General features: G+C 48.9%; 11 protein-coding genes across 11 annotated transcripts; 7 read left to right on the top strand and 4 right to left on the bottom strand.

The window, feature by feature from the left end:
- The first annotated feature begins 134 nt into the window (after window positions 1-134).
- F4807DRAFT_434699 (integral membrane protein DUF92-domain-containing protein) lies at window positions 135-1,693 on the top strand. Its single transcript, XM_047998827.1, has one exon. It carries the CDS (start codon window positions 312-314, stop codon window positions 1,407-1,409), a length of 1,098 nt encoding a protein of 365 aa, XP_047851999.1. The 5' UTR covers window positions 135-311; the 3' UTR covers window positions 1,410-1,693.
- Window positions 1,694-4,532, bottom strand: F4807DRAFT_434697 (subtilisin-like protein). Its single transcript, XM_047998826.1, has 4 exons — window positions 2,849-4,532; window positions 2,546-2,778; window positions 2,357-2,479; window positions 1,694-2,301 (listed from the first exon to the last, which is right to left on the bottom strand). The coding sequence occupies exons 1-4, from the start codon at window positions 3,902-3,904 to the stop codon at window positions 1,764-1,766; spliced, it is 1,950 nt and encodes a 649-aa protein (XP_047851998.1). The 5' UTR covers window positions 3,905-4,532; the 3' UTR covers window positions 1,694-1,763.
- A 1,866-nt stretch (window positions 4,533-6,398) lies between these two features.
- On the top strand, window positions 6,399-8,522 carry F4807DRAFT_434695 (feruloyl esterase-like protein B precursor). Its single transcript, XM_047998825.1, has one exon. It carries the CDS (start codon window positions 6,648-6,650, stop codon window positions 8,382-8,384), a length of 1,737 nt encoding a protein of 578 aa, XP_047851997.1. The 5' UTR covers window positions 6,399-6,647; the 3' UTR covers window positions 8,385-8,522.
- A 509-nt stretch (window positions 8,523-9,031) lies between these two features.
- F4807DRAFT_462628 (RTA1 like protein) lies at window positions 9,032-10,025 on the bottom strand (the record flags this gene model as incomplete). The annotated part of the gene is made up of 3 exons (XM_048001857.1): window positions 9,032-9,471; window positions 9,531-9,779; window positions 9,863-10,025. 3 exons carry the CDS (start codon window positions 10,023-10,025, stop codon window positions 9,032-9,034), a joined length of 852 nt encoding a protein of 283 aa, XP_047851996.1.
- A 2,242-nt stretch (window positions 10,026-12,267) lies between these two features.
- F4807DRAFT_434694 (uncharacterized protein) lies at window positions 12,268-14,444 on the top strand. Its single transcript, XM_047998824.1, has one exon. It carries the CDS (start codon window positions 12,360-12,362, stop codon window positions 13,947-13,949), a length of 1,590 nt encoding a protein of 529 aa, XP_047851995.1. The 5' UTR covers window positions 12,268-12,359; the 3' UTR covers window positions 13,950-14,444.
- A 264-nt stretch (window positions 14,445-14,708) lies between these two features.
- On the top strand, window positions 14,709-16,440 carry F4807DRAFT_178975 (uncharacterized protein). The gene is made up of 6 exons (XM_047993552.1): window positions 14,709-14,975; window positions 15,033-15,052; window positions 15,109-15,216; window positions 15,324-15,709; window positions 15,776-16,279; window positions 16,343-16,440. The coding sequence occupies exons 1-5, from the start codon at window positions 14,744-14,746 to the stop codon at window positions 16,212-16,214; spliced, it is 1,185 nt and encodes a 394-aa protein (XP_047851994.1). The 5' UTR covers window positions 14,709-14,743; the 3' UTR covers window positions 16,215-16,279; window positions 16,343-16,440.
- F4807DRAFT_469293 (uncharacterized protein) lies at window positions 16,367-19,628 on the bottom strand (the record flags this gene model as incomplete). The annotated part of the gene is made up of 4 exons (XM_048002696.1): window positions 16,367-16,471; window positions 16,530-16,952; window positions 17,057-17,385; window positions 18,470-19,628. 4 exons carry the CDS (start codon window positions 19,626-19,628, stop codon window positions 16,367-16,369), a joined length of 2,016 nt encoding a protein of 671 aa, XP_047851993.1.
- Window positions 19,629-20,195: 567 nt separating this feature from the next.
- On the top strand, window positions 20,196-21,914 carry F4807DRAFT_462624 (uncharacterized protein; the record flags this gene model as incomplete). Its single annotated transcript, XM_048001856.1, has 1 exon — window positions 20,196-21,914. One exon carries the CDS (start codon window positions 20,196-20,198, stop codon window positions 21,912-21,914), a length of 1,719 nt encoding a protein of 572 aa, XP_047851992.1.
- An 80-nt stretch (window positions 21,915-21,994) lies between these two features.
- Window positions 21,995-22,729, bottom strand: F4807DRAFT_434689 (uncharacterized protein). The gene is made up of 2 exons (XM_047998823.1): window positions 22,523-22,729; window positions 21,995-22,463 (listed from the first exon to the last, which is right to left on the bottom strand). The coding sequence occupies exons 1-2, from the start codon at window positions 22,574-22,576 to the stop codon at window positions 22,224-22,226; spliced, it is 294 nt and encodes a 97-aa protein (XP_047851991.1). The 5' UTR covers window positions 22,577-22,729; the 3' UTR covers window positions 21,995-22,223.
- A 1,012-nt stretch (window positions 22,730-23,741) lies between these two features.
- On the top strand, window positions 23,742-25,923 carry F4807DRAFT_469291 (uncharacterized protein; the record flags this gene model as incomplete). The annotated part of the gene is made up of 2 exons (XM_048002695.1): window positions 23,742-25,327; window positions 25,367-25,923. The coding sequence occupies 2 exons, from the start codon at window positions 23,742-23,744 to the stop codon at window positions 25,875-25,877; spliced, it is 2,097 nt and encodes a 698-aa protein (XP_047851990.1). The 3' UTR covers window positions 25,878-25,923.
- A 1,167-nt stretch (window positions 25,924-27,090) lies between these two features.
- Window positions 27,091-27,845, top strand: F4807DRAFT_469288 (uncharacterized protein; the record flags this gene model as incomplete). The annotated part of the gene is made up of 2 exons (XM_048002694.1): window positions 27,091-27,391; window positions 27,460-27,845. The coding sequence occupies 2 exons, from the start codon at window positions 27,091-27,093 to the stop codon at window positions 27,843-27,845; spliced, it is 687 nt and encodes a 228-aa protein (XP_047851989.1).
- Window positions 27,846-27,857: the final 12 nt, after the last annotated feature.

Here is a 27,857-nt window from a genome sequence, read left to right as displayed (position 1 = left end):
CGGCGTAGAAATTATCGTCTTGACGTCATCCCTTCCGATATCTATTTTTAGATAAAAAGCTCTTATCTTATCAACGACAGGTACCTGTGACGCTGAGCCTGTGACCTAGCCCTAAGAAGTAAGCAGGTGAGAGCTATTTCTCCACCTTACACATGTGCTGACTTGCTCACTCCTCAACTTCAATGTTCGATCAACTTCTCAATTGAAGTCAGATATATACACTTACCTCAGTAGGCAGCTAGCTCGAAACAGCGTCTCGATATCCAAATAATTCAGAGGAAACCGAGGAACTGCCAGGGATTTCAGTCGCGATGAGAGCCATCATCGCCGTCCCTGCCACGTTGGCGCTCGTCTATCGAGCTTACTCCCACAATTCCCTTACGCCGTTCGGTATCTTTACTGCCGCCGTAACTGCCACCGCACATGCCCTTCATCCTTGGAACCTGCCTTTCGTTCTACTCGTCGTTTTCTTCCTAGCCGGGACTCGCGTGACCAAGATCAAGGCCGATGTCAAAGCCAACCTCACCCTACATGCTCAAGGAAGCACCGGAGGCGAGGGCCCGAGGACGCACGTCCAGGTGTTGGCTAATTCGCTGATGGCGTCTATCTTGACGCTGCTACATGCCTATCAGCTCCGCGTACGCCGCGATGCCGTTGTCTCTCACCGGGAAATCCCCGAGGGCTCGTTCTGCTATAAGTGGGGCGGCGATATTCTCGTCATCGGAATCATCGCCAATTATGCCGCCGTGTGTGCCGATACCTTTTCCTCTGAGCTCGGCATCTTGTCGCGCACTAGCCCGAGATTAATTACGTCTTGGTCGCTTCGAAAAGTCCCCCGAGGCACGAACGGCGGCGTCACGTTGTGGGGGTTGGTCGCCGGCTTCCTTGGGTCTATGATCATCGTGGCCGCGTCTCTAATGTTCCTTCCTTTTTGCGGGGAGGATACCAAGGGCAAGATTGGCGGCGGAGAAAGCTGGACTATGAACCAAAAGGCCACGTTAGCCTGGGGATTGGCCATATGGGGCGCGTTGGGTAGTCTTCTGGACAGTTTCTTAGGAGGTTGGTTCCAGAGGAGCGTGAGAGATGTGCGTTCTGGGAAGATCGTCGAAGGCGAAGGTGGCGTCCGCGTTCTCACTGCCGAATCCCACTCTCACGAACATGGGGAGAGCACTATCGAGAAACAATCAACACCTCAGGCCGACGATGGGAAGAACCCGTACGATCCGAAAGATAAGCATCGTAGCTCTCATTTTGGAGACCTTAAGCCTACGCGTGTTGCCGAGAGCGGATGGGACTTGCTGGATAATAATGACGTCAACTTTTTGATGGCTTTCACGATGAGCGTCGGCGCAATGGTTCTGGCCGGTTGGTACTGGGAGGTTCCTCTGGATAGCGTTCTGAGAGCTTAAGCGTATCTTCCAAGCATGAATATCAACGGCGGATGATGAATAATGATCCGGTGTATTCCTGGGTCGGCAATTAGGTTTATTTTATTTTATCCTCGTATCAATTACTAATATAGGATAAAAGTATCTCACTCATCTTGTTTTTATCTTACTTCCACTATTGCCCTTATGAAGAAGTCGTTGGAATTGGACATGAATAGAGGACTTAAAACCAACTTACCCGGCTTTCCAACTCATGCCGGTTGCCGCGGTGGATTTACGCTAAGCTAAGTCTTGAATGTTTCACATCATAGAGTATTGCTAACGCCAAATTATCAACAGATCTCTAAATGTCATTATTAATGTTTTATCTAACATCTATGGTAAGGCCATGAAGACTTCTAATAGCTTCGGATAATCCGGCACTCCTAATCCGGTCGTAGGATCCCAACCCTCTACGGCCTTATAGGCCTCGACGCCGCAAATACCATTGTCACCGGCTGTGATATCCTCGAAAATTCCAGGGTTGGCATAGAGAACGGGATTTACAAATCCGATAGTAGATTTCCCCGCGGCAAGCCTCTCCTCATTGACCCTGTTGAACAAGGCGCCGATCAGAGGCGTAGAAGCGGACGTCCCGTCGGCAGTGTCTAGCTTGCCTAGCACGGCCACGGCCACGTTTCTACCAAGAGCCGAGATATCCGGGAAACCCCTGCCGGAGCTGTTATATTTACCGTCGAGGCCCGGGTCGTGTTTTGAGAAGTAAGTCGAGAGAGCCGTTTCCTGGTAATCCGGTCTCGGGAAATACCATGAGAATCCGCCAGACGTGGCCCAGGGTGCCTCATCAACTTTGGCAGCGGCTAGGCTACCATTTGGCTGCAGCATTACGCCGCCAACTGACGTGATATAGGGGCAACTATTTGAGAGTTAGCCAGTGAATCTGTGATGGGATACAAGTCAGGGAGCCATACTTTCCGGGGTGGGTAGCGTAAAAGGTGCTAGAGCCGCCGGAATTGCATGCGTTACTTGAAAGCGGGCCGCTGTCTCCGGAAGATCCTACGACAGTCACGCCTTGGAGGCCCAGCTTCATCCACCTAGAACTTGGTCAGTATCGAAGCTCTCGGACTCAATCTAACAAGATGATAGGTAGAAGCACTAACTCGTTGCATTGTCGCATCTGGTAGGCGACGCTGAAAGTAGATTCCACCCTCGAATACGACATTGAGATGACGTTCGTCGGTTTATATACGCCACACATACGCTCTCCCTTGTAGGTGCCAGGGTCAAACGGTTCCGGCTTACCGGGAGCAACAACAGTATTGTTGTCAGGATAGACAGCGTCGTACTGGGAATTGTCGCCAGTTTCGCCATATGCCGAGTAGTCACAATACGACTGCCGTCGTAGTTTCTCAGTTAGCCAAGTTATTCTACGGAATGGAACATATGGGACAGTGAGAACTTACGCCATCGATAGCATCGAGGAAGGTATTGAAAAGGCCAAAATAACCATTGGCTGAATATAGATTATAATACTCATCATCTACTTGGAAGACCGTGGCCGTTTGAGGATAAATGATGGGATACGCAACGTCGAGATCTAGGTCCGCCTCATCGGGATAGCTGACGTAAGTGTCATTCTCGTTATAGTGCCAGACAGCTACGTCAACACTCAAGTTCTGCGGCCGAGTTCCTTGAGGGATATGAGGAGCGTACGTCTGGAAGAACAAGTCCAGGTCCTTTTCTTGGTACCATGATCCTTTCTGGAAGATTCCCATGGAGTTGTTGGGATGCGCTTTATCTGCCGGCGGAAGGTTATACATCTTTGCGATGCAGTCGGGCGTTGCCAACGCGGAGCAGTTTGATGTCTGACGACCTACGACTCTCCCCGGGCGGGTAGTCTTTCTCTGTCTTTTTGGGCGCTCACTTCGTCTTGCGAGGTTACTCGGCTTCCTGCTTTCCGCCATGGCGACACCCGGGTATACGAAGTCGATATGTTCGCTCAACTGAGCTGGAACATGGTATTCATCACAGCCCACAGATATCTGCCCTTCGTCCCCTTCGTAAAGCCAGTACTCCGTGTCGAGGAGCTTTTCTGCCTCACTGATCGTCGCATTGAAGACAAGCCAGCCCTTACTCGCAGCAAGCGCAACGCGCTCATTACCAATCCCTGACGAGTTCAGCCAATTCTTCGTCTCTTGGACTGTCTCCCCTGCTGGCGCGAACATTTTGATAATCTCGTCGGGCTGCCAGTATTTTCCGTAATTAGAGGACCTCGGATCCGACACATCCATGAGTAGGCTGTACCCGCGGTCAAGGTTCTGCTGCTTCAGACCAATGCGCATCTCAAAGACGTCGTCAGAAGGCGCCCGGTCGAGCTTATTCCAAACGGGCTCGGCAAGCGTGTCGCGACGTTCGTGAGCTATGGATCGTCCCTTAGGCGTGGGGTTAGAGGAAACAACTGTGGCGCCCACGGCCAGCATCCCAACGAAGACGGTGCGCCATTTGAGCTTCATCGCCATGGTAAAGGACAAGTTGGTAGATCTACACTAGGGCGAGATCACAAAGGCTCGGGCGCAGAGCATAATCAAATAACCGGCTGGCCGTCTTCTTATGCTGCTCAACAGTCAGCCCATGATCATCACCTTCTCGTTAAAGGTTCCTCAATGCACAATTACAATGGTATCATTAAACAAAGGGCATTTCTCGTATTAAGATATCTATGGGACCTTAGCGTCGCGGCCGACTTGCAGATTCGGGGTATGTCTCCGGATCGTCGGCAGGGGTTCGTTCAGAATGCCGATTTTCCCCTGGGGATCGTTCTGATAAATACCTGACGGCACCCAATTCTTTACGGCATAGAGCGCACCTTAAATTTCGCGAAGCCTTACCTGTGACGAGAAATAATTACTTAGCTTTTGTTTCATATCCAAGTCCAGATTACCGGTGATGTTATACGCATAGTGGTGCTTTTCAGTCCCCTAAGGCCCAACAGCTGGCCAGTTTTAGTAAAGACAGGGGCTTGATATTAAAGCATGCAAAGCCATCAATACGAGCGGGATGGGCAATCACGGTTATCCAATGCTCATACTCATTACTACCTAGGAACACGAAGGTGACGATGATAGACAGCAACGTTAAATTCACTGGGGTTGAGCCCACTATAAATGAGTCCAACTGCCCGTAATCGATTCTTCGATCAAATTCAATAGCCTATGAACAGATGAAACTGAATTGTGCGCAATGCAATTCGTCGGACCCCAAACCTGCCCAGGACAAGCCTCGACAGTAGCATTCTTCTCGAAAGTCGAGTTATCCACGAAAGGATTTCAACCACGGACTTCCGCATATTTACGTGCGCATCCCAGGGCCCGACAGGATGCCGCAAACCGAAGCAAGCTACAGCACGTTGTTAAGAGGATAAAAAACTAGGCCCGAAATAAGTATTTTATTTACACTTCACTGATTCTAAGGCTGAATTGGGACAAGCCCGGACTACATATCCGAAGGATTCTGGTTGCCAAGTCCTTTAATAGGTCCACCTACGTTAGCTTATTAGTCACGAAGATAAGTGAAACTATCTAATATACCTAGTAGGCTGGTAGGCTAGGAGCGCCCTAATGGACGAGGCAACTATGTCATTACGAGAGAAGCTTTAAAAGATTTAAACCAAGCTTTTTACCAACAGCTCCGAAGGTTTCATCTAATAATGGACCAAGCTGAACGGGCTGAAATCCAACCCGACCGAAGCAGACCCTCAACCGCTAGGCCTCGATGTTTAACAATAAATTCACAGGCAAAGCCGTTAAAAGCTAGTACCGCGCGCTACTACGTAGAGGTGCCCCACTAAGGAGCTGCTAATCGTGTATAAAAGGGCCCTCGGCCCTTGAAATCTTGAAATCGATCAAGAGCTGATAATCTCACATTCACACCCTGAGCGCGAGCCCACGACGAGCTGTGGAATGAGGGTATACACCAACGTTTTCTCGCAAGGCAAACATTTCTTGTTCTTTTTTGCTCTATGAGAAAACTAACAAGGGGATCTCTACCGGTACCTACCCAAGCAGAATCCTCTGGGCTACACTTAAGGATCACCTTGGCAACATTCTAACATGACTGCATGGTTATAATGTTTGGGATATGTTGGCGGACGGTTGTCAACCCAGCGTTAAGGCTTGGATGATCACATCACGATGACTTACCTAAGCAGGTTGAGATAATACGTAATGTGACAGGTAATTAAGGATCAGATAAGATTAGATCTTCTTTCTGATCCTTCTACCAAGATGATGTAAACTTTTGGATAAAATTGATCTGTCAGATTCAATTTTTACTTGCTTACGTTGTCGTCTCCCCGAAGATCTTGATATGTCGTTCATGGCCTTTGCCTGACTTCGTATTGTTGCTAGGCTCGGTGTAATAGCTGGAAGATTCGAGATACCTTTGCTCTAGGAACAAATATATCCCAAGTACGTCCGAGTGCCGTACACGTGTACACCAGTCGGGGGTTTCCAGGAATTTAAAATAAGGTGAATGTCCGGGGAAAAGATCAAGAACTTCACCGTCGGTAGATTTGACCGATCGTACTCAGTTTATGCCCCGAGCCCCTGGTAAGCCCCACCGGCTACCACCCTTGCCGTCCCATCGTAGCTCTTTTCATGTCTCGATGGGGAAAGAGATCTTGGAAAACGCGCGTCTTGATATTACGTAGGTAAAATTCGCGGTTTTTCTTTGCTTTTATGCCATCGCTCAGCTATACCCGAGGAGGGAGTAGTGACGGCAGCCAGGCTTTTGTATTAAATCAATTGCTCAATTTCAAGCTTTCAAACGCTTTTTTCATTATTTTTAGGTTATTTGCATAAGAAAAACATCTCCAACTCTTGTAGTCCATTCCAATCCTCAAGGTCCCATGCATGAATTACGTACGCAATTTTAGATTGTTCAGGAGTGCTGCGTAGAGACACCGGCCAAAATATCCCCCTTAACCTGGAATTCCGGTCTGATGATTGGTGGAAAGGTTTATATCAACAACATGTATCCATGAGCCGGTATTGACTGACTCGAGGAGACTTCCATTTTTGGCTAAGAGACCACCGTCGCAATCCACAATGCCCAAGGCATCGGTCAAGATGTAGCGAGGTTAACATTCATACTTAACGGGCACGCCCACCTGGATCGCCCAACGCCAATCGACGTCCCTTCTACAGATCTTCGTGCTTCTTCACAATTTCGTGGACCGGAGTCCACTAGCCCAGACTCGACGCAATGGTCTCTACACAAGTAGCGCTAGCGTTCGGCGCCGCGATAGCTGCCGTACGTGCTGCCTCGTTGGCCGACTACTGCACGGTCGACTATGTCACAAGCGTGCTCCCGACCGAGGATCTAGGACTCGCGGTCACCATCGACGCGTCCTCAGTCTCGGCTGCTCTAGCTACTAACCAATCCGTCACCTCCGAGTGGTACGCCGCCTCCGTGATCGATTACTGCAATGTCACGTTCGCCTATTCTCACAACGGACTTAACAACGACACCGTCCACGTGTCGTATCTCGTGCCTACCCCGGAAAATTTTTCAAACCGGTATGTCTCGACCGGAGGAGGCGGACTTGCTATCAATTCGGGCGCGTCGTACAGTCCATCTGGAATCATCGTCGGCGCTGTATCGGGTATCACGGACGGAGGCTTCGGCAACTTCGACACGCAATTCGACGCCGCGTTCCTCCTAGCAGCAGGCACGGTCAACTGGCAGGCGACGTACATGTTCGGTTACCAAGCCCACCACGAGCTCGCCACGCTGGGAAAGCAATTTACGAAGAACTTTTTCAACGTCTCCGACAGCGATAAACTGTACTCGTACTACCAGGGATGTTCCGAGGGAGGCCGCGAGGGGTGGAGCCAGATCCAGCGTTTCGCGGAGCAATTCGACGGCGTCGTTACCGGCGCCCCTGCTTTCCGGTATGGCCAGCTGCAGGTGAACCACCTGTCCGGAGGCGTCATCGAGGAGGCTATGGGTTACTATCCGCCCCCGTGCGAGCTGGAGAAGATCATGAACTTGACGATCGCTGCTTGCGACGGACTGGATGGCAAGGTCGACGGCGTGATTTCGAGATCCGACCTCTGCAAGCTGAACTTCAACTACACGTCCACGATCGGTGAGCCCTACTACTGCGCAGCATCCAGCGGCACCAGTCTGCGACGCCGGCAAGCCGCCCCAACCGGATACGCACCGGCGCAAAACGGAACCATCACCGCCGAGGGCGTAGCCGTAGCTTCCGCGTTCACGAACGGCCTGATCGACTCGCAGGGAAAGCGCATCTACATCAACCCGCAACCGGGGTCCGCCTTCACGGACGCGATCACGCAGTACAACACCAACACGAGCAAGTGGGAAGTCGCCATCTCGAGCCTGGGCGGGGAGTGGGTGGCGCGGTACCTGCAGCTGCAGGACACGAGCAACCTGGCGAGCCTCGCGAACGTGACGGCGGACACGCTGCGCGATTGGATGGTGCTCGGCATGCAGAAGTACTACGACTCGCTGCAGACGACGTGGCCGGACATCACGCCCTTCAAGGACGCCGGCGGGAAAGTCATCCACGTCCACGGCGAGTCGGACTTCTCGATCCCGACGGCGTCGTCCGTGCACTACTACGAGGCGGTGCGCAGCACGATGTACGGGTCGCTCGCGTACAACGACAGCGTCGCGGAGATGGACGATTTCTACCGCCTTTTCATGGTGCCTGGCGGCGCGCACTGCTCGAGTAACCCGTACGAGCCTAACGGTGGGTGGCCTGCTACCACGCTGCAGACTGTCATCGAGTGGGCGGAGAAGGGCGTCGCGCCCGATACGCTGGAGAATGACGGCGGGGTCATTGATACGCTTTGTAAGTGGCCGCTTCGCCCGCTTTGGTCGGGCAACGGGACGAGTTTGGAGTGTGTGAGCGATGAGAAGTCGAGGGATTCGTGGATTTATACTTTCGATGCTTTTAAGTTCCCGGTGTACTGAAAACTCGTTTCTGGAGAGATGTAACTAGTTATTAGAATTGTATTCTAAGGTCTTTATGTTGTATCATATTCGCGAGTAGAGAAAACATTGTGTAGCAATAACATGTATGGTAGCCAAAAGTTAATGACTTAACAGAATGACGGTACTAAGGAAGCAGTATAGGTACCTATGATGACCAAACATGTCTTTATTCGTGTCGGGTTACCACAGAAATCTTGTACCTTCGGGGTTCCACTTTCCTATATACATTGTTAATTAGGGGAAGACAAGGAGGGCAGAAAGTCGGAAAGGGGTTAAGGAATATTGTGACTTAGACACTAGGTACTCGTTCTGTGCGATAGCAGCATCGGTATCAGTCCGACTTAACATGATGTAGAAGTAAATATAATTCATAGGGACGAAAACTTCCGAAAATGATCTGAGGTAAAAAAATAAATAAGAAATGGTTATCTCTTGGCTGCTTAGGTAACTCTAATAAGATAAATGCCCAGGTCCTAACTCCCATCCATTACCTATGCTGTTCAGCTACCTCTAATTGACAGCGACCTTTTATACTCTACAAAAGAAAAAAAAGGCGATGTGAATGCCTTCCACGTATCATCAGATCTTAAGTTCTGGTAGATTTAGCAACAAAATCCCCTTCAACATTAGCGACTCTCCCCTAAAACATCCAAGCTTGTGATAGACATCCTGCTGTCTTTAGTATCGCGGCTGACGACCCGACTGGGGTGGAAAACGTTGTACGAAAATACCACGATGAACATTGGAACAGCATCCAAAAGATACAGATATATCTCCTTCGACTGGAGCTCGCCATCCGAACCCATGATGTATTCGGTCACACGATAGATAGATCGTACCATGATGAGCGAGCTCGAGACATATAAGACGATGAGAAGTTTCCGCCAGGGAGTCGTAAGGGTTAAAGCGTTTCGTGTAGGTTTTCCCGAGATACGTCTGTGGAAGACGAGAGTGACTATTATGAAGAATCCGAAGAAGAGGATCTGTATGCCGAGACCAGCAACGATGATATTCTCACCTCGGCGTACATCGTCCAGCGTTTTGGCTTGGGTGAGGAGGCCACCGCCTGGACGAGTCAACATCAGTAAGTGAAATTTCTTCCGATAATGAAGAATTGATAATTACCTCCACCTTGAGCGAAAAAAGAGATAACGTCACCGAGGACGAAAAACTTGGTGAGCCACTTAGGCTTGATCAACGAATAGGAATCGGCTTCGAGGTGGCGGACTAGTCGGCCGAGAACCATGTAGATGGAGGCCGCGCAAAGGGTAGGTCCGAGAAGAAGTAGAACGGATTGGATGATATACGGGTTCTTGGTGAAGTTGGGATATTCCGGTGACGACAATGCCCGTCCTACATAACCTACAGTCTCAACTTTATTTGACAGAATTAGTACTCACGTTTAAGATGCCCAAGTTAAACAGTTGTGATTGAATCATATTGACGAGGCGACTTACAGAGACAACCGATGACGAACGGAATGAAATACCAGGTCCTTTTTCGGACAAGCATCCCCATATGAACCAGAGAGGATAAGCCGAACAAGGAGATAAATACGATGGCGGCAACCATAGATGGTTTATACCGGTAGAACACGAAACTCGCTGCTGGATCGGCCATGTTTACGAGTTTTCTTTGAATATTAGAATGAGGCTGTGATCATGAATGACGATGGAATTGAAGGGATCTTGGGTGGTATATGATGAGGGCCATGATGTCTTAAGTATACTTTCGACGATAGCTACACATTACGGCTCCCTTTCCTACCATAACACTATAACGGCGCATTTATTCATACTCAGCCTCAGAGATGCGCTACGCAAAGAGTTAGTCTAGAGTACTGTTTCGTAAGTCGTGATAGTGGACATCCACACTCGCTCCCACATCATTAACTCCGGCCGGATCTTGCCAGCCTTGCTCGCATCTATACGCATACTTACCATCAGCCCCCTCAGGTTTTCGTAGATGAAGTCATGCCATATGTCTGAATCTTCTAGCTCAGTAGGTACTAATGCAACTGCTAGCCTTACTAATTACCTACGCAGGTAACACCATATCAAACTGTTGGGTTCGAGAACGCGGTTAGGCCCTTAACAGCATTACCGCATTCATATCTGAATTCATGCTATTTCTCATAGGAACGTATTAGGGGATTGCCTAGTTAAATCCGGTCCATTATATGCGGACTAAGCATTCTTCATGCGATGAGTTCGAATATGGATGCCTATCGCTCGCGTTTTCGTACTTCGCTGACCCACATCTACGGTTTCGTAGTTTCAAACATCGAGTTCGCATATCTCGTACCCTTCGTAAAAATACTTGAAATCGTAATATTAGCTTTTGCGAAAAACTAGGCGAGTCGTCCAATCAACTACCGAGTTTTAGCATGATGGGCTACCGCTTACGAAGACCAATTGCGATCTATGAGTGGATCGTCAAGATCTGGAACAATTGAGCTGTTGTGCGAATAAGCTATGCCATGGAAATCGTCTTCTAGGCAGAATTGCTTGTCATGTCTTATGTTTGGGTTCCCCTTACGATGCACGCAATATAGATCGAGGCTATGGTGGGCATACAGATTTACGAATAGACAGGGGGTCTATTGCGGAAACTTGACCATTGAAAAACCCCCTTAATTATTATAAGAACGCTCGTTTCTACTTATCTTTATTGCTGCCTAGAATTGGAAGTCACACCATTCTCAATCATGATACTATTTTTGATGTTTACTAGTTAAAGCTAACCTTAAGCTTCAAATCGACCTAGAGGCCACGGCGGATCCCGACCGCCTCTCTCCTGAGTCCCGCTCACCAATTCCGGCCAAACGACAGCCGTATTACATAATCCTCACACACAATCACCGCTGTTCATCAGATCACCTTTTAAGTTGGTAAGCCGTCTTACTGATTCGAAGGCAATGCAATGCCACGACATTGGCATGGTACAGGAATATGATCATTCATGACCCTAACTATCTTCAATCGAAACGTACAGCTATTACTTAGGCAGGTATCCAGCCGCTACCCGGGGCTTCGGAGGGCGGCATACAAACGAAGAAGGATTATTCCCTAAGGCGAGGTGTTAGGGCTCATGCATCAGGCCGAATCTCATTATCTCATTAATACGCCACCTATCTAGGTGCGCACCCATTCACAGCTCTCCAAGTCTCGGTCATATCAGGTATGCATTCCGCAGCATGTCATATTCCTCATGACCTAGAACGGCATGAAAATATTTTCACGTTCGCTCCCAATGAACATGGATTTCGCAACTTGCAAATTCTGTTGAGCAAGCTAATCGTGTCGATGCTGTATCTAGGGAATGGTGGACACGTAAGGAGACTGGTCGTGTTCACTTATTACTGGTTTAGGGGACGTGTTGAACAGTTGGAGAAAGCGCTAGACTTTATGCCCTGGACGCCCAATGATGTCTCCTAAACTCGAACCTTCTACGTTGACAGAAAGCCCCTGGACGTCATTGACATATCGTTACTTATGCAAATATTCATTATACCTCATATGAAATTATTTGACGAAAAGATGATTATACTTGACTATTGATATTTATTTCATACGTCAAGGTAAGTAGAAATGTGCGGATTAATAGGAGGGAACATCTGACAGGAATCTAACTTTCAAAATAGCTGCATCTAAAAAACTAGATGCTGGTAGGGATACCTATGACGTGGTGGGGCGTGTGGGGTAAGCAGGGGAAGAATCTCCGCAATTACCCCAATTTTAAGCCAGCCAGCTTGTGCCAGCTCTGCGGTACCTGCATCTCCAACGAATTGCTCCACAATTAAATTGGCGGTGTTGAAGTCTGAAGTCGAAAGAGTCGAAAGTCTTCATGCCCAACTCCATATTTTATACATCTACATGACCGCTAAGTAAAGTCCGTTTTGATAGATTGATAATTAGATCGAAACAGTTTTTTTTCCCTTTTCAAGATCGACCGATGCCTCGTCCGGTCGAGACACTAGATATAGCTCTTCCAACAGACCACCCGCTCAAACGGCCTGTGTCGAATCGGAACAAGCAAACCGCCCAACGTATCTATCAACTTTGGAATATCTGGCCCTGGCAGCTCTTCCCGGCCAACTCTCCTCACCTACCTACCATATGGACCGATAATCTACTTGACAAGCTAAAGACTATCGCCCTCTGCACCACTCTTCCGCATGCTCGACAACTACTGAGCGCCAACGTTCCCGATGGACAGCCCCTTTCGCTTGCCATTCTCAACGCAGTCATCGACGAATGTAAGGAAGGATCCGACACACCAGAAAACCCCGCCATGAGAAATAGGAAGAGAAAGCAAAGACGTGCTGCTGCTGCTGAGCGGCAGAGGCTTGGTGAACAGCAAGCCGAACGAGGGTCGAGCGAAGGTCAAGAAGACAACGACGAAGAGGACGATCCGAGCATATACGAGCCTGACAACGACCAACAAGATAATCAATCAAGTCGACAACCCCGGCCTCTGTTCTCGCCTACCCGCCGTCTCCGAGGACGTAGCCTAGCTACCGGGTACAGCATGGCTAACGAACCGGGGTCACCTATGACTAAACGACAGAAACGCCGTCACTACTCATCTATGCCGCTCCACTTCTCATACGCAACACCCCCCGAATCTGCGCCCAACTCCGGTCCCAACTCGGAACGGCACCCTTCCCAACCAAACCCTCGTTTCCGTTTCGAGGAAGGCATGCTACCCACACCTTCTTCGGATGGCGTAGCCACTTACATCGAGTCGGTCGTCCTCCGGCTGGCCAGCGTCTTTCAGGGCCAGCGCCATAACTGCGAGCGGGCGGTCGAGGAGACCAGGTCGCAACTTGGCACTGTCAAAGGTCGATTGGAATCCTTAGAGGACCAACTATCTGCCGTGAAGAGTGACATAGCCGATATAGAACGTCAAAGGGAAGAGATGGAGAACACATTCAAGGATCTAGTCGCCATAGAAAAGCAAGAGGAAGGGTTGGCTGCGCGACGACGAGAACTGCTGTCTCGCAGAACGTCGGGCTCGCGCGCACCATCCGTATTCCTACAAGATGAACAGTCTCAAATTCAAGCACCGCTCAACCGCGTCCGCGCGTCAGAGGAGCTACGAGGCGATATAAACGCCCTAATCACTGACCAACTCCAACCCCTCCAAGAGCGCGAGGCGGCCCTAAAGACTGATATCACCAGCACCAAGGCCGATCTAGCAGCTGCGCGATCTAAGATCGAAGCCTCGCTTATGGATCTAAGCGCTAAGTCAGACGAGATGATACGGTTCCGCGGATTCTCGAACGATATGCAAGATGCGCTGATCCGGCGCGGCTTCGCAGAGCCTATGTGGGAATTGGGCCAGAAGAATGTGGACGGGCGCGAACGCCCCAGTACGGCCTTCGCTCCGTATTCGGCCTCTCAGCCCGTTACTGGTGGTGGCGAATTCGATTCTCCCCCAGAACGAAACCATGACCATGGGTTACGGTCTCTGCTTGTCGGATTAGATTCTACTGATTCGCCCAATTTGGAGAGCAGCCCTCTTCGCCCGCGATCCGCATGAGGGAGGTATAAGGTACAAGGGGTTACGAGCCTCTTCTCAAGCCAGCCATGTTTTACTATATCTATGCTACCATCTAGCCCATTATCATTGTATTATGGTTGATATAACTTCTTCGGTCTATCCCACTGTACGGTCTATCGAAACAAGCTAGCATACATCAAGGGATTTGAACATTTACGATATTTAACTACTGGGTATACAACAGGTGGTTCGGATCTCAGGGGCAGGGGAAGGCATGTCGGCGTAAATTGTACATATACCCAACTAGATACTCGGTCTAGATATCGCTATTTCAACCAAAATAGAGCAGTCATTGATCTTCTCTATTCATGCCCCTTTTGTCATCTATATATCGCAACTTACGCGGCCCCAGGGGTTGCTTTCAACTCATGATTAGCTGCCGACCGATCAGTTTTCTACTCGCCTTTTTATAATGCAACCCAACTGCAGTAAATTTCTCGGTTCCAATTCGCGGCTCTTATACTCCAACTACCGGCATGGCAGAGCCTTATCTTCAAGAAAATGATATAGGTAAGTCACAGGCTAGCCCCCAATCACCTCAACCATAGTATGTAACGTAACTCCATCTTACCTAAGATACAGCCGATATTATCAATATTGCGACACAACGTGCAGAGCGAGGCTGTAGCCTCTGTCCTACCTACAAAATATCCATATAGACATATAAGAGGATCTAGGTAGAGAGTATAATGAGGGACAGGGGATCTTTAGACTTACCAATCCTTGTCTTTCTAGCATGTGTTATAGATCTATATCTCTATTCCTAGTAGACAATGGCTCACAATTGGAACATTCCTCCCAAATCCCCACACGATCTACCAGCCTTTCTAAATCACTCATCTGGTGAGCCGCCGCATGGGATAATCCAACATATAGACAATCCACCAAATGCGAACGGAGGCGCTATTGTTCTCGCCGTCATCTGTCTGCTTCTCACCACCGCTGCCTTCCTGCTGCGTGCTTACGCGCGCTTCTTCGTTCTCAAGAAATTTTATATCGAAGACCGTACGTACTCCAATCGACGATACAGACACCTCCTATCTCGCTAATTGATAATGTTAGTTCTAGGTCTATGTGCCTTCGTACGTGATGCTATAGCTGACTTAGTGTTGGTCATGCATATTGACAATAGCTTAAGGGATGCTATATTGGCACTATCTGCACCTACTTCCTTTTCCTGCGAACCATCGGCTTCTTTGTACATATGTGGGATACTCGATGGCACGACTTGATTGAGATGGCATCTGTAAGTCTCCTTTTTCTATATGCTGCTCTGTATATGAGGCAGGATATGTGAACCTACTATAGGTAGACACCCTTTACCTGCTCGACTAACACATCTGACCCCTTGAGATTGCATTCGTTCTAAACATAATTTACCAACTCAACCAACTCTTCGTGAAAGTTTCGATCTTGCTGGAGTGGGCGCGCATCTTTACCCCCGACCACGGCCGCAGCATCTTCTTCTGGGCCAGCCGAGTTCTGATATGCGCTGCTATAATTGGCTATACCGGGGGTATAGTGATCACAGTCGTCCGCTGCGTCCCCGTGGTGCCAATCTGGCGCTTCTACGTTACGCCGAAGTGTCTTATTCAAAAGGAGAGGGTCGACATTTTATGCATATTCAACATCTCTCTGGACACCTTCATTCTCATTTTGCCGCAATGGGTTATCTGGAAGCTGCAGATAAGCCGAAAACGCAAGTTAGGTGTGTCGCTTGTCTTCTCCATCGGTATTCTGTGAGTCCGTCGATTGTTTCTTCCTTGTCCATGGGTAACTCTCTATCCTAATACATTCCTACGCAGCGCCTGTATCTGCGCAGCTGGTCGCTTGGGCGCGCTTGTATACGCTGATGACTCGTCTTATTTCGTCTCGTTGACGCTGGTGTGGATGCTCGCGGAGGAGACCTGCGCTCTGCTGGTATTTTGCGTGCCGTCAGTACCTAAGGCCTTCGACCCCAACAACCCGAGGTCACTGGTTATAAAACATCCATGGACGCATCTATTCTCCAGGTTCCGGAGTCGACCAACACCCGAACCCCAGGGAAACACCTACCATGTCTGGATGCCTCTTACAAGAGCCGAAAGTAGCCCCCTTGGTAGCATGCACGCGTACCGTACGGACGAAGAAGCCCAGACACAGGTCCTTGCCGAACCTAATGGAATACATATGAAGCAAGTAAACACGCAACTTAACTCAGTTACAGAACATCAATCACACAGAGGCGACGAAGTATCGGGTTGAACCATAGTCACATTAATTCCATCCAACCTCATCCACGGTGATGTCATGGATCAGGGGTATAGATTGTATGCACCTACCTACTATTGAATACAATCAAAGGGACACCCCTAACTTAACTGCTTACCTAGGTAATAGCTCTCTACCCAGAACCCCTAAACCTCTCCGTAAACGCCGGCTCCGGCCTCCTCCCATAAGGAATAACCCATACCAAATGCCTCCTCTCGCCCCCCCCCCCCCCCCTGAAATCCGGCACCGCGCTATGCGCCGCGGCCCTCTAATCCCACACCACGACCGTGCCCCTCGCTCCCAGCGCACCCGGCAGCTGAAATCCAGGCTCCGGATATGCTCGTGCAGGAATCGTAACAAGTGGTCCGACTCCTCGGCCAGGAACCCGTCGACCCTGCGCGCGATCGTCGGGTTCACGAAGAGCGAGGGCTGGTTCGTGACGGGGTGCTTGATGATTAGCGGATGCGTCGTGTTGACTGCTTCCCTTGACGCGCGCTCTGCGCCTACGCGGGATACCTCGCCGAGCGAGGCGGGGGCGTGGTGTAAGCGCAGCCCGCTGAGCAGATGTCTGAATGCGGGCGAGAGCGCTGAGTATGCTGCTGTTAGGGAGGTGAAGGCTGTGTCGCCGCCTCCTGATTCAGGGGTCTCGAGGACCCAGAAGAAGGTCGTGGAGGGCACGTTGGGCGTGAAGGTTTGGTCGATGTGCCAGAGGTCGTGGGTTGTGCGGGGGGCCTAGGAGGGTTCGTAGGTTTCTATCTCAGTAGGTAGGTAGTGAGCAGATCATAAGTCTTAAGTACCTACTTTTATAGGTGTGGATAGAGTGAATGAATGCTTACGCTGTCTCGTCCGCGAAGACGACGGGGAACTCTGGGCTGGTGCCTGCGGGATACCCCATTGTTGAATGCTTGTGAAGCGGCGCGTAGTATTTTACGATGTCTAGCTGCTTCTGGAACCCGATGTCTGCGAAATTGGTCTCTCTGCGCTTTGGTGTTCAGTATAACTTGGTCGATATCAGCATCAGTACCAAGACTTGCGAAAACTAGAATGCCCCTCTCGGCTGCGAGTAAAGCCACTTCGTCAAGTCCAGCAGAGGATAGTTGGCTGAGCTGAATGCCTTTGATCTCTGTCCCGATCCTTGGCGTGATGTTCGTGAGAGCGGCTCCGGCTTTGAGAAGGGTCTTACCTTTTCCTCGCAGCTTATCTCCAATTTGCCTGGTCCCAGCGCGCCAACTCTTACTTCCTTCTTTATCTCAAAGGCGTCACAGACTCGGCCGGCAAACCGCTATATTCGACATATACCGTAGATCTCATCCCTCTAGGCGGCTACGCCATATCGATAGTGAGCAACATCGCCCTTAATGCGCTTAGCGATTGGAAAGATTGGCGGTGGCAAGTCTCTTGCGGCGCCGCTATTCTGCAGTTATTGGCGACGTCTGTTCTAGCTGAATGGCCGGATTCGCATTCCATAATCATGGTCTTTTATTTTCTCACATTTGCTACTGCTGCTTGGGGGTACGCATTGATCGCGTGGCTGGCGGAGATATGGCGGAAGGAACCAGAGGCGCAATCCATTGCCGTGGCTATCGCTGTCACGCTGGTGTATGTTGGACATGCTACGATCCCGTTGCGAGCGTGGCAGGTGTCTGACTCCCCAAGATATCCAATCGGGTTCCCGCTGGCTGCGGCGTTTAGTGTAGGCAGTGTAATCTCTATGCTGGCCATGCGGTTCTACGTTAGGAGATATCCAAATGTCCTGGATTGGAAAACAAGACGAGGAGGTGATTTGGAGTCATCTGATTCCGATCAACCTAGGTAGACCTGAAAATGGAAAGGGGGGGGGGTAGCAAAGAAAAGGAGGATGCGTGGAAATGGCCTAGATATCAGATACGTTTATGCGATTACTGAAATAAAAATTTAAGCAGTAAAGCTGCTCTTGCAGAGTCTTCGACACAAATCCATTGTGAGAACCTGACTTTTGGTACAAGGTAAACAATTAAACAACCCTCTACTCTAACTACCTCTATGTTGTTTTCCTTTTAAATGATTGACTTTACCCTTACGCCGTTAGCCGTAGCAATATTTTTCTTTAAAACACACGTAATTTCCTCACCCTGCTGGGGTACGTCGAGTTCCCCCTACCCCTATCTAAGTATGCTTTGGCCTAAAAGCGATGATGAGATGATATTTAGGTTCTTATGCTAGCCCTAGCAAGCCGTTCATATTCAGTGAAATCCCTATCTTAGGCTTACCTTCTTCCAAGTCCACGCGAACCGCAAAGCGAGGGTCAAAACTCCGAGTCGGGCCGCGGATTACGTTGCCCACAGCGGGATTTGACCCAAAAATGGAATTCCCCGCGGGGCCTCCTGTTAACACCCATTTCCAAATCATGCCACACGCGAGAAGAACTATCAGCATCATTAAGACCCGAAAATACATAAGCATGCGGCTTCTAATCGGAGCAACAGGTACATTTGGAACCGGCTGCCACTCCCAAGTTTCTCGAGTTTCGTCTACGTGCGTTCCGTTCTCGCAGCGTAGTTCTGGCCAAACACCATGGAAGTCTATGGCCGTGTTCGGAACCTCATTGTCGGTTATTGTCAGCGGGTTCCAGTTCGGGTCTCGGTCCAGGATCGCCCTTTGCCAGTCCCTTGCTTCAGATGAATAATCATCCTGGTTGACGCGCACTGTAGTCGTCGAGGTCGAGTCCTGGTTACGAATGATGTGGAATATTATAGCTGAATGCCTTGCTGTGCCGTCAGTGATATGGTGGCCTTGTGGTCCAGAGAATAAACCCTGGAAACCGTCGACATTGTCCTTTAATATTAACATAATCCGCTGTTCCTGAGCGTGATCGGGATCATTAATCTCATTTGGTCGTACGCGGAGATACCATGGGAATATGGTAGGTTCATCACCACCACCACCGCCGCCACCACCACCACCGCCGCCGCCGCCGCCGCCGCCGCCTCCGCCTCCTCCGCCTCCACCTCCGCCTCCGCCACCGCCACCTCCTCCAGCACCACCGCCGCCTAGGCCGCCAAAACCGTCTTGAAAATGTGAAACTAAGCCCCCTTTTCTTCCTCCTCCTCCTCCACCTCCAAGTGAAGCCTTTTCAGGTCTTGCTTTGGGAGGAATTTTGCTTTCTTCTTCCCCTCCGCCGCCGCCGCCGCCGCCATCAGATTCAACTGGAGCCCCTCCATCTTTGCTTTTATCACTTGTTTCTTCATCAATTTCTTCGCTTTCGGTACTATCATCATCGACCTCAGATTCAACTGGAATTTCTGTTTCGCGTCTTTTTCCTTTGCCGGTGCCGGCGGGGCTCTGAAGTCCTTGTCCTTTCCAAACGCTTTCGTCGGAGTAGATGGACGCGCCGTCATCTTGACTGTCCATTCCATGTTCAGGGTCCATTGTATGTTTACTTACGAGATGGGATTAATATTGGATATGTAACCTAACCGATAGCGAGAACGGTTCGAGGATTTGTACATATATAAACTGCCAAATCGATGTAAGGTGGTTTCGATACGTCTAATTGCAAAGGTTTGCTTCTGAATCCACTCTCTAGGCATTTCGGTCCTCCTATTCCTTTATATGAATTACTTAAAAAACAATTCCATTGTTATTATTGTGTTGCTTTTTGCGACCTGATCGACCACAGCATGCTCAATCTCTTTGACTAGTTCATGAGAAAGAAAGAACAGCCAATAAGCTGAATAGTATTGTCAAAGTGCTATGAAGAAGTTGTTAATGTACGGCGGCAACGATCCTGTGTATAAAAGTATCGTGATACTGATGGCGCATCCCGTCTTTGCCAGAAATCATGTTAAAGCAATCGAATTCTTGTCTACTACAGCGTCTCCAGGCACATTTTTAAGCATTATATTGATGACAAGCGTAGTCTAGATATTTGTTAACTATCGAACTGTTCAACCAAGAAAATACCTATTAATCGTATACCTACACGCTCGCTTAAACATGTTTTCCCCTTCGTGGTCTATTCTCAACCTTAGACTTCCCAATAACGAAGACCAGAAAATCATATTCGTCTTCCACGGGGATATTGCTGATCGCTCCAAGTTTACGCCATCACCGTTGCCAGTTTGCTTATTCTTGGGCCACGGAGCACGAACATGGCGTAGTGACTCCCCGCCGCCAGTAAACGACCTGAGTCCAAACTTTATACAGTTTGCGGGTTCAGCGGTGAGGGCTCGGCATCGGACCCAGAATCCCAATAATCGGAATCCCGATTTCAATCCCAACTTCCTTCAGGTTCCAAAGTTGGGATATCTCATTCGCACACAACCTATCATTCGGGCCTTGAAATCTGCGTTCAACTTCGTCCGAACGAACTTTATCGACGTTCTGTCTATCATAACGCAGGTCTTCGTTGGTGCTACCCTGCTTATGATAGTGACAGTATTTATCTCACCGGCATTCCTATACAAATTACGCGGTGCATTCAATGGACCCAAGGTAACCCCAATCCCTTCCGAACCTATCGTAGTTTCGTCTTCCAGCGGATCTAACACAGCTTCGGTCATCTCTTCACAACATACCACAGTCCAAGTTCCTGGTGGACCAGAAGTGGATTTAGTCATCTCCTCTGAGACTGACACAATCCCACTCTCTGGTGAGCCTGAAGTAGCTCCAGTCCATTCATCTGATGCAACTATAGTCAGCCCTGAGCCTGTCGCGGCTCCTATCCAACCCAGTGGCTATACTCTCGTCCGGACCATCCCCATATGTCGAGACCTACGAGAACTGATATCTAGCCACCATACCATTCTGCATGAAAACTGGGCCTACATGCATGGAGGGTTTGTAGTGGATATAGAGAATCTTATCGCGGACCTGAAAAGGTACATCGCTCCCTCAGATACGGACGAACCGGCGGCCGTGGACATCTTATATCAGTTAAGCAGCATCGAAGAGACTCTTAAAACTCATCGAGACATCCAGAAACGGTGGGAAGACGAGGTGCTGACCAACTGGATAAACTTAGGAACGTGGTGGAGTTGGGACGACCCGGACTTCAACCCCGAGGCCTACCTTGATGCGAAAATCCCGCCCAACGCCGCGACTTTGGCCCAGGGTATCTTCGAGACTATCGTTACGCCTCGCAACGCCCGCATACATCGCATAGTAGACGAGGTCGTGTGTTCAGGGTACCAAGGACAGGTCCCCTGGCACGGCATGGTCACGCACTATTCCAATGCTAGGTACAGCCTGGCTTCTCTGGACTCTCAGCTACTATTGCTAGAAAGACTCGTAGCTGATATGAAACCGCGAGTTACGCTCACCGGGAATATGGGCCGATACACGGAGAGCGTCCTACGCACCGTCGGAGACGCTCGCCAGGCTGCTTCTCTCGGGATGAATGCCGCGCTCGCCATGAACGAGGGCATGGCGACGATGTGCGAGAAGATGAAAAATTCGGCGGAGAGCAATTGGCGTTTAAGTGCGCGGGATAATGAGAAGCTGGTTAGAGATTACCTACAAGGCGATGCGGACCCCGTGGAAGTGGAGCACGGATTTCTGCAGTGGATCGGGTGGAAGCCTGAACAGCCGCATCCTGTTACTAGGGACGGAGAGAAAATAGCGGCTCTATGGCTCACGAGCGAGACAAACGATAAGGCAGCCGATGACATGGCGGAGGCTGTGTTGGTTGTCTGGAACACGACGAAAACGGGCTGAAAAACACAAAACTGTAAAAGACTTGCCCAGGTAGGTGATGTAATCAGGTAATCGGTAAAAGGAGCATTCATGTTTTATGTTTCAAATTTAGTTATTAGGTAGGTTGTAACGTATTAAATATTAATACCTACTGCTCCCCCTTGTTTCAGGGAGCTCGAATGAAATTGTAAACTAGTGGCCCTGATAACTTCCATCGTGACAAGACAAGATCTCAGGGGCTCCGGAATTGACTTAGCCCACCCTCCACGAGACAATCCAACGTAGCCCAATTCTTCACCTCGTCCTTCTTCACACTAATTTCCAAGACCCTTATTTGCCACAAACTTGGTCGACGGCTGGGCCCTCGCAGTTAGTTCCTCCGTGTTGCAGGCACTTGGACTCGATGCCGTTGATGGTAGAGAAGGTGCCGTAGTAGCATTCCTTCTTTGCGGGATTGTCCTTGCACTTAGGTAGGCACCTAGGACAGTAGGTACCGTAATGGCCGGCCTCCTTTTTGCATATCGAAAGGTCGTCCTGAGGGGCGGGGGGCGCAGGTCCAGGCGCAGGTTTCTATGCTAGAATTAGATATTTGCTCAAAGACACGAGACGTTATTCGGAGATGGACATACCTGAGCCATAGCAATGGCGAAGAGTCCCATAGAGAGGATCGCTGAGAACTTCATGATGGCGGTGATGGTGAAGCTGAGTTATGTAGAAGAAGAATGTATTAATATTATTATAATTAAATATTGGCCGAAGATGGGTTGAGTAGTGTAGGTAGATAATAGTATTGAGTTTGAAGGAACGAGAAGATCTCCTTACTACTTATACTTCATCTCTTGATGGTTGTCCATCTCCTTGGTGGTCGGCAATCCCATGCAGTCAGCAGGGCTTTGAGCGCCAAGACTGGTCCCGAAGATGCTGTGCCACAACATTAGTAGTTTGAGCCCCGTAAAGAATTCAAGTCATATTATCCTTGCCAAGCAGCCATGGCAGCGATCTGTACGGAAATTCGTTAGTAATTTCCCCTTGAATCTTGAACATGGGAGCGTGGAGTCTTCCGACCCACATGTCCTATTCGGTTAAAATCTCTCTCCGAATGAAGGTCCTAGCTTACACTCACTTCATCATTTATGTATGTATAATTCCACCTTAGAATTCAAGTTTGACTGCACCACGGCGAAACTCTATCAGTAAATAGGATAAGTGAGTAATAATCTAGTATGAAGTTGCTACAGTAATTGGACAACACCAGAAATGAGACTCACTCGCAGATTACTTGGGCGTTGTGTTATCATAGCGAAATCGACCCATTACTCATAGAGGAATTAATTGACATCGGACTTCTAGCTTTGCTGTTGACTTAGATATAACTTCAAGTATGGATTATAATTCTCCTAGATCACGTGCTCAAGTGGTTGAGACTTGGGAAGTCACGTGATGTCTTCTAGAACGAGGACATTTACGTTTGTTACGGCCTCGGAAAATTGAAATGCCTGGCAGGTAAGTACCGAAGTGTGTAACTAGGTAGATACTAGGTAGGCACCTAGACATCTGTGTTTTTATTTTTAGTCCGATAGTGATAGTGTGAAGCTGACTCATGTAGTACAATCTACCAAGTACATCCATGTATTCTCTAGGTACATGTCTACACTACATAATGTGTAGATGCACCTTCCCGATAATCAAGTATCTAGCCGTTTCACATACTTCCGTCATCTGCCGTTTGTCGGTTGTTTTTTTAACTTCATAATCTCAGGTACCTTATCCTCTACCTATCCCACTCAAACCAACTTTTGTCGTTTAACTCACCCACATCTTTCCATCCCTCAACACGGAGACTTAGAGATGGAGCAGAGTATGGTAGATGAGCACACGCTCAAGGTGCTTCACAGCGACCTTCACAGGAAGTATCAAACTCATGGGCCTAAGATTGAGCAAATATGGCACTCCTTGAGTCAATCGGATCGATCAAAAGCCATGAAGGCTGGCGCAGCTGATGGTGCCGTCTTGAAACACCCGCTAGATTTCACGCTTGGAAACGTCTATAAGTTCCTCCCCGACTGGAACCTCCGTGACGTATCGGCTCCAGACTCGGATTACTTTTTGCGTCTGCTCAAACATCGAGCTACGACATCACTCGAGGAACAATATATCAACGGCTTCGATAACTACCCAGGAGATCATGATCACATCACGTCCATGATAAACACACGGGGTCTTCGTCATGTAAACTCCTTTAAGGATAGCTTCACGTGGTTTATGGATGGAGATAAGTATGGTCGATCTTTCACAATAAAAAAGGATCGCGATGAGGTCTTACGGGGCCTCGAAATCGGGTTCAAATCTGGCATGATCATCCCGCAATCTGCCGGCGAATTGATACTTACGAGACAACTCTACATGATGCAGCTCCTCAACATCATGATCGAGGATGTGCTTGATATTGGGTCTACTACCCGTAGCCAACAGAAGAAACCTAAGAAGAACCCGCAAGAATCCGTTTCAGCTGCTCTATCTAGTCTCAGTATCGCCGATAAGAAACCCGTCAAGGTCGAAGTATCTGACCTAATCGCCAATTCTCTTCATCGGAAATACTTTCTCGACGAGTACCTCGGCTTTATCTGTGCGGAACCTGCTGTGCTTGCCTATGATGTCAATATTTGGTTCTTCAGCAGACCTGAACTCGTCCCTGACGAAAAGGGCCGAACATTGCCTGTTCATACAGATAGGCATATCAGTCCCATATTCCTAGAGGTCGTCCACGGTGCAGTCAAGGCTGCCGCCATATGGAACTGCATCTATCGCCTTCTCCAGCTTGTCGCGGAGTCGAACAACAAGATCCACACAGCTACACTACTCCAGGAGCTGTCTAACGTCTGTCATTTAGAGTTTGAGCGAAACCAAGATGCGTTGAAGAGGCACCTTGCTACGGGTTCCGGGTCTAAATGGTTTCGGCGTGTGACGAACTCGACGGGGAGTCGGCTCGCAATGAAAGGCGACCCTGAGCGCCTTATTCGAGAGAATCCGCAACTCTACTACCTCCTACACCTATGCCAACCCGAAACAAACGTGAAAAAAGCCGTAGGCTGGCTCCAGAAGATGGACCAACTTCACAAATCTCACCCTCAGGAGCGCGAAGACTTGCAGGAGCGAGAAGCTGACTCCTTATGTGACCTGGCAATCATCACCGGCTTTACCCAGTCTCTATCAGCGTCCTTCCCCATGCCATCCTTCAGTAGAAATAAGGGACGGATGTTCGTATCCCGAATGGAAGAGCTCGAAACCGAGTTAACCCAGATCAAGACGCAGATTGATCTTACAGACTTCGTTGCCCCTATCGACAACCTCCTAGAACCAGGTGTGGCCGAGACTGCACTGAAGACTCTCGATCGATTTATCCTAGAGAAGATGGGTACCGGGATGGGATTCTTGTATGAAGATCTGATAACGGATTGTGCAACACGTCTCAGCAAGCAGCAAGTCAAGAATAAAGACGCACAAAAGTCCGAGTCTGAGTTCATCCCTTTACCTTCGGGAGGCCCAGCTCAGCCCCAAGAGGTCAGAGTCCAGGAGAGAAGGCAGAAGGAAAAAACACGACCAGCGCATTCATCCATCTACGATATCATCCCGTCAGCAAGAGCTTCAGCCGACAAGGAAGAACTAGAATCATTAAAGCCGATGCATATGACGGTGAGATCGGGCGTGGTTGAAACATTCTCCACGTTATTCTCCAGATCAGAAGCTCGGGGTTCAATCCCGTGGACCGCGTTTGAGACAGCAATGTCAGACTTAGGATTCTCGGTCATACCCGAGTACGGATCAGTCTACACATTTGCGCCCTCTAACAAACTATCGCTAGATAGGTCTATCAAGGTTCACAGGCCCCATCAATCTCGCATCGAAGGCCATAAACTATTCTTCATAGCTCGCCTTCTGAGTCGGACTTACGGATGGACGAAGGATACATTCCAGGTCTCTTAGGTTGCTGATGAGATGATATGGGATATGATTCTGCTTTATGGAAGGGTGGCATGGTATCAAATGAAGAAAATATCAAGATGTTCTTTTTCGGTCATTTCAAAGTGTCTGATAGAAACTATCATTAATCTAGCTTCGCTACCCTTACGACGTAGAAACTCGACGCAAGTAGATTACTCACCCCTATCTATTATTTCCTTTTTAGGAACGATGGTATAATTTGATTGGCTATTGCGTCGGCTGTGTGCCGTGTGGCTTGCTATGGGTATTCTCATTCGTTGCCACACTCGCCCCCTGTCGGCTTCCGACACGGGGATGTCACTCTAATACTGAGTTGGACAACCGTAGGGGAATATTCTACTCGAATGCTCCGAGAACACATCATGGTAAGCATATCGTCACCCTTATACGGGGTATTGTAAGTGAGAGATTGTATTGATCCAGCGGAGTCTAAGGATGAAAGGCTCGAAAGATGGCTGCTCCCAAGGTCCTTGTGTCCCACTCTTGTGTCCTACTTGAGGTTGCACCTTTTGTGGAGCTCTGCCTAGTGCTCTAGGGCTTAGCTTCCAGGAGCTCTTCTTGCGACAGGAAATGCAACTATCCTACTAGGACTTGACTTAACGTGCTATATCATGTTGATTACCCAGGTACTTACGAAGGCAAGAACTTTTCTGTAAGTGTTGTCCGCGTGTTAGTTGAGAATAGCAAGTAAGGTGGTGCCCACTTATTTGGCTTAGGGGGGATAAAAGGGGTAAAAGATCTAAGAATTTGACGGATCGCTTCAACTTTGGGGTATTCAAGAATAATTGTTCAAGTTCGTGTTGTAGACTACATAGGATGGATATAAGATTCAAACAGGCGGCGCGCTTTCACAAGTCTACTTGAGGACAAGAAGCTGAAATTTTTATTTTTGGGGGGTCTAATTTCTTGGTTCTTGGCTGGCCTATATACCTGTTATAGGGTTGTTTGTCCTCGAAATATGACGGTGTCTACATTGACTCATCGTCAAAATTTAGCTTGGAACAGACATTATTAGTCACTCGTTAACAAGGGAGGCGGTATGAATTAATCTTACAAAACGATATTTCTCTCCAATTTATCCGACCCTAACCAACGTAAACAATCACATACGCAAAAATCAGCTGTCAATTCCACTTCTATCCAACTCAACACTCAACTCCTATTTACATAAAAAGACCCTTTCTACATGCCCATCATGTCCAGCGAACTTCTCAATGATGCAGCCATCGTGCTCCATCGCATTCTCAGTAATGAAAACATCAAGTACGGCATTTTTGGTGGTTATGCTATCAGTGCCTTCGGAGGCCACCGCCTCACCAAGGACATCGATGTTCTAGTCTCGGGTTCCAAAGATGAGATCGTCAAACTGATCACCGAGGAGCATGGTTTCGAGGCCATCGAGCCAACCAGAGATGACTACGTCGCTTTCTTCTGGACCGATAAAGCTAGCCTTAAATTTCCAGTGCTAGTAAAGATTTTCTACGAGCAGTTCCCAGGTATTGTATTTCCATAGAAGCGCATATACCTAAGTAGGAGAATATCACTAATATCTACATTTTACTAGGCCACGAGCATACGATGGAACATGTCACCTGTACCACCATTCCCATCAAAGGCCTCTACCACGGCCCCGGAATCGCTTCCTTCCTCGACCCACCTTACTTATTCAAGGGGAAGGTCCACGCTGCCAAGACCCGGTACAAGGCATGGGACACAGCTGACATGCGAGCCTTGGTGACCAGATTCGAGGAAGATATCGCCGATCACATTGACGAGATTAACATCAAGGACATCGGACTTTCTATGAAGAGACACGCCGACCTCGCATTCCTATTCCGTCAGCTCGACGTTGACATAGATGAAGCTGAACTAGCGGCTAAGACCATCGGTCTGCACGATACCAAGAAGCCGTTGGGTTTAGGGGTTATTCAAACCAGTTTGCTAGCATAAACTGTTATCTTC

This window comes from Annulohypoxylon truncatum, assembly GCF_022578515.1.
Source record: "Annulohypoxylon truncatum strain CBS 140777 unplaced genomic scaffold F4807scaffold_27, whole genome shotgun sequence".
Classification (NCBI taxonomy): Eukaryota; Fungi; Ascomycota; class Sordariomycetes; order Xylariales; family Hypoxylaceae; genus Annulohypoxylon; species Annulohypoxylon truncatum.
This window is presented reverse-complemented; position numbering and strand designations above follow the sequence as displayed.

Coding starts and splice junctions, on each gene's coding strand:
- F4807DRAFT_434695 (XM_047998825.1), top strand. CDS start 6,648: ATGGTCTCTACACAAGTAGCGCTAGCGTTCGGCGCCGCGATAGCTGCC.
- F4807DRAFT_178975 (XM_047993552.1), top strand. CDS start 14,744: ATGGCTCACAATTGGAACATTCCTCCCAAATCCCCACACGATCTACCA. Junction 14,976..15,032: donor GAAATTTTATATCGAAGACC/GTACGTACTCCA, acceptor TGATAATGTTAG/TTCTAGGTCTATGTGCCTTC. Junction 15,053..15,108: donor TTCTAGGTCTATGTGCCTTC/GTACGTGATGCT, acceptor CAATAGCTTAAG/GGATGCTATATTGGCACTAT.
- F4807DRAFT_434699 (XM_047998827.1), top strand. CDS start 312: ATGAGAGCCATCATCGCCGTCCCTGCCACGTTGGCGCTCGTCTATCGA.
- F4807DRAFT_434694 (XM_047998824.1), top strand. CDS start 12,360: ATGCCTCGTCCGGTCGAGACACTAGATATAGCTCTTCCAACAGACCAC.
- F4807DRAFT_434697 (XM_047998826.1), bottom strand. CDS start 3,904: ATGGCGATGAAGCTCAAATGGCGCACCGTCTTCGTTGGGATGCTGGCC. Junction 2,779..2,848: donor TCCTCGATGCTATCGATGGC/GTAAGTTCTCAC, acceptor CTACGACGGCAG/TCGTATTGTGACTACTCGGC. Junction 2,480..2,545: donor CAGATGCGACAATGCAACGA/GTTAGTGCTTCT, acceptor ACCAAGTTCTAG/GTGGATGAAGCTGGGCCTCC.
- F4807DRAFT_434689 (XM_047998823.1), bottom strand. CDS start 22,576: ATGAAGTTCTCAGCGATCCTCTCTATGGGACTCTTCGCCATTGCTATG. Junction 22,464..22,522: donor TCGCCATTGCTATGGCTCAG/GTATGTCCATCT, acceptor ATTCTAGCATAG/AAACCTGCGCCTGGACCTGC.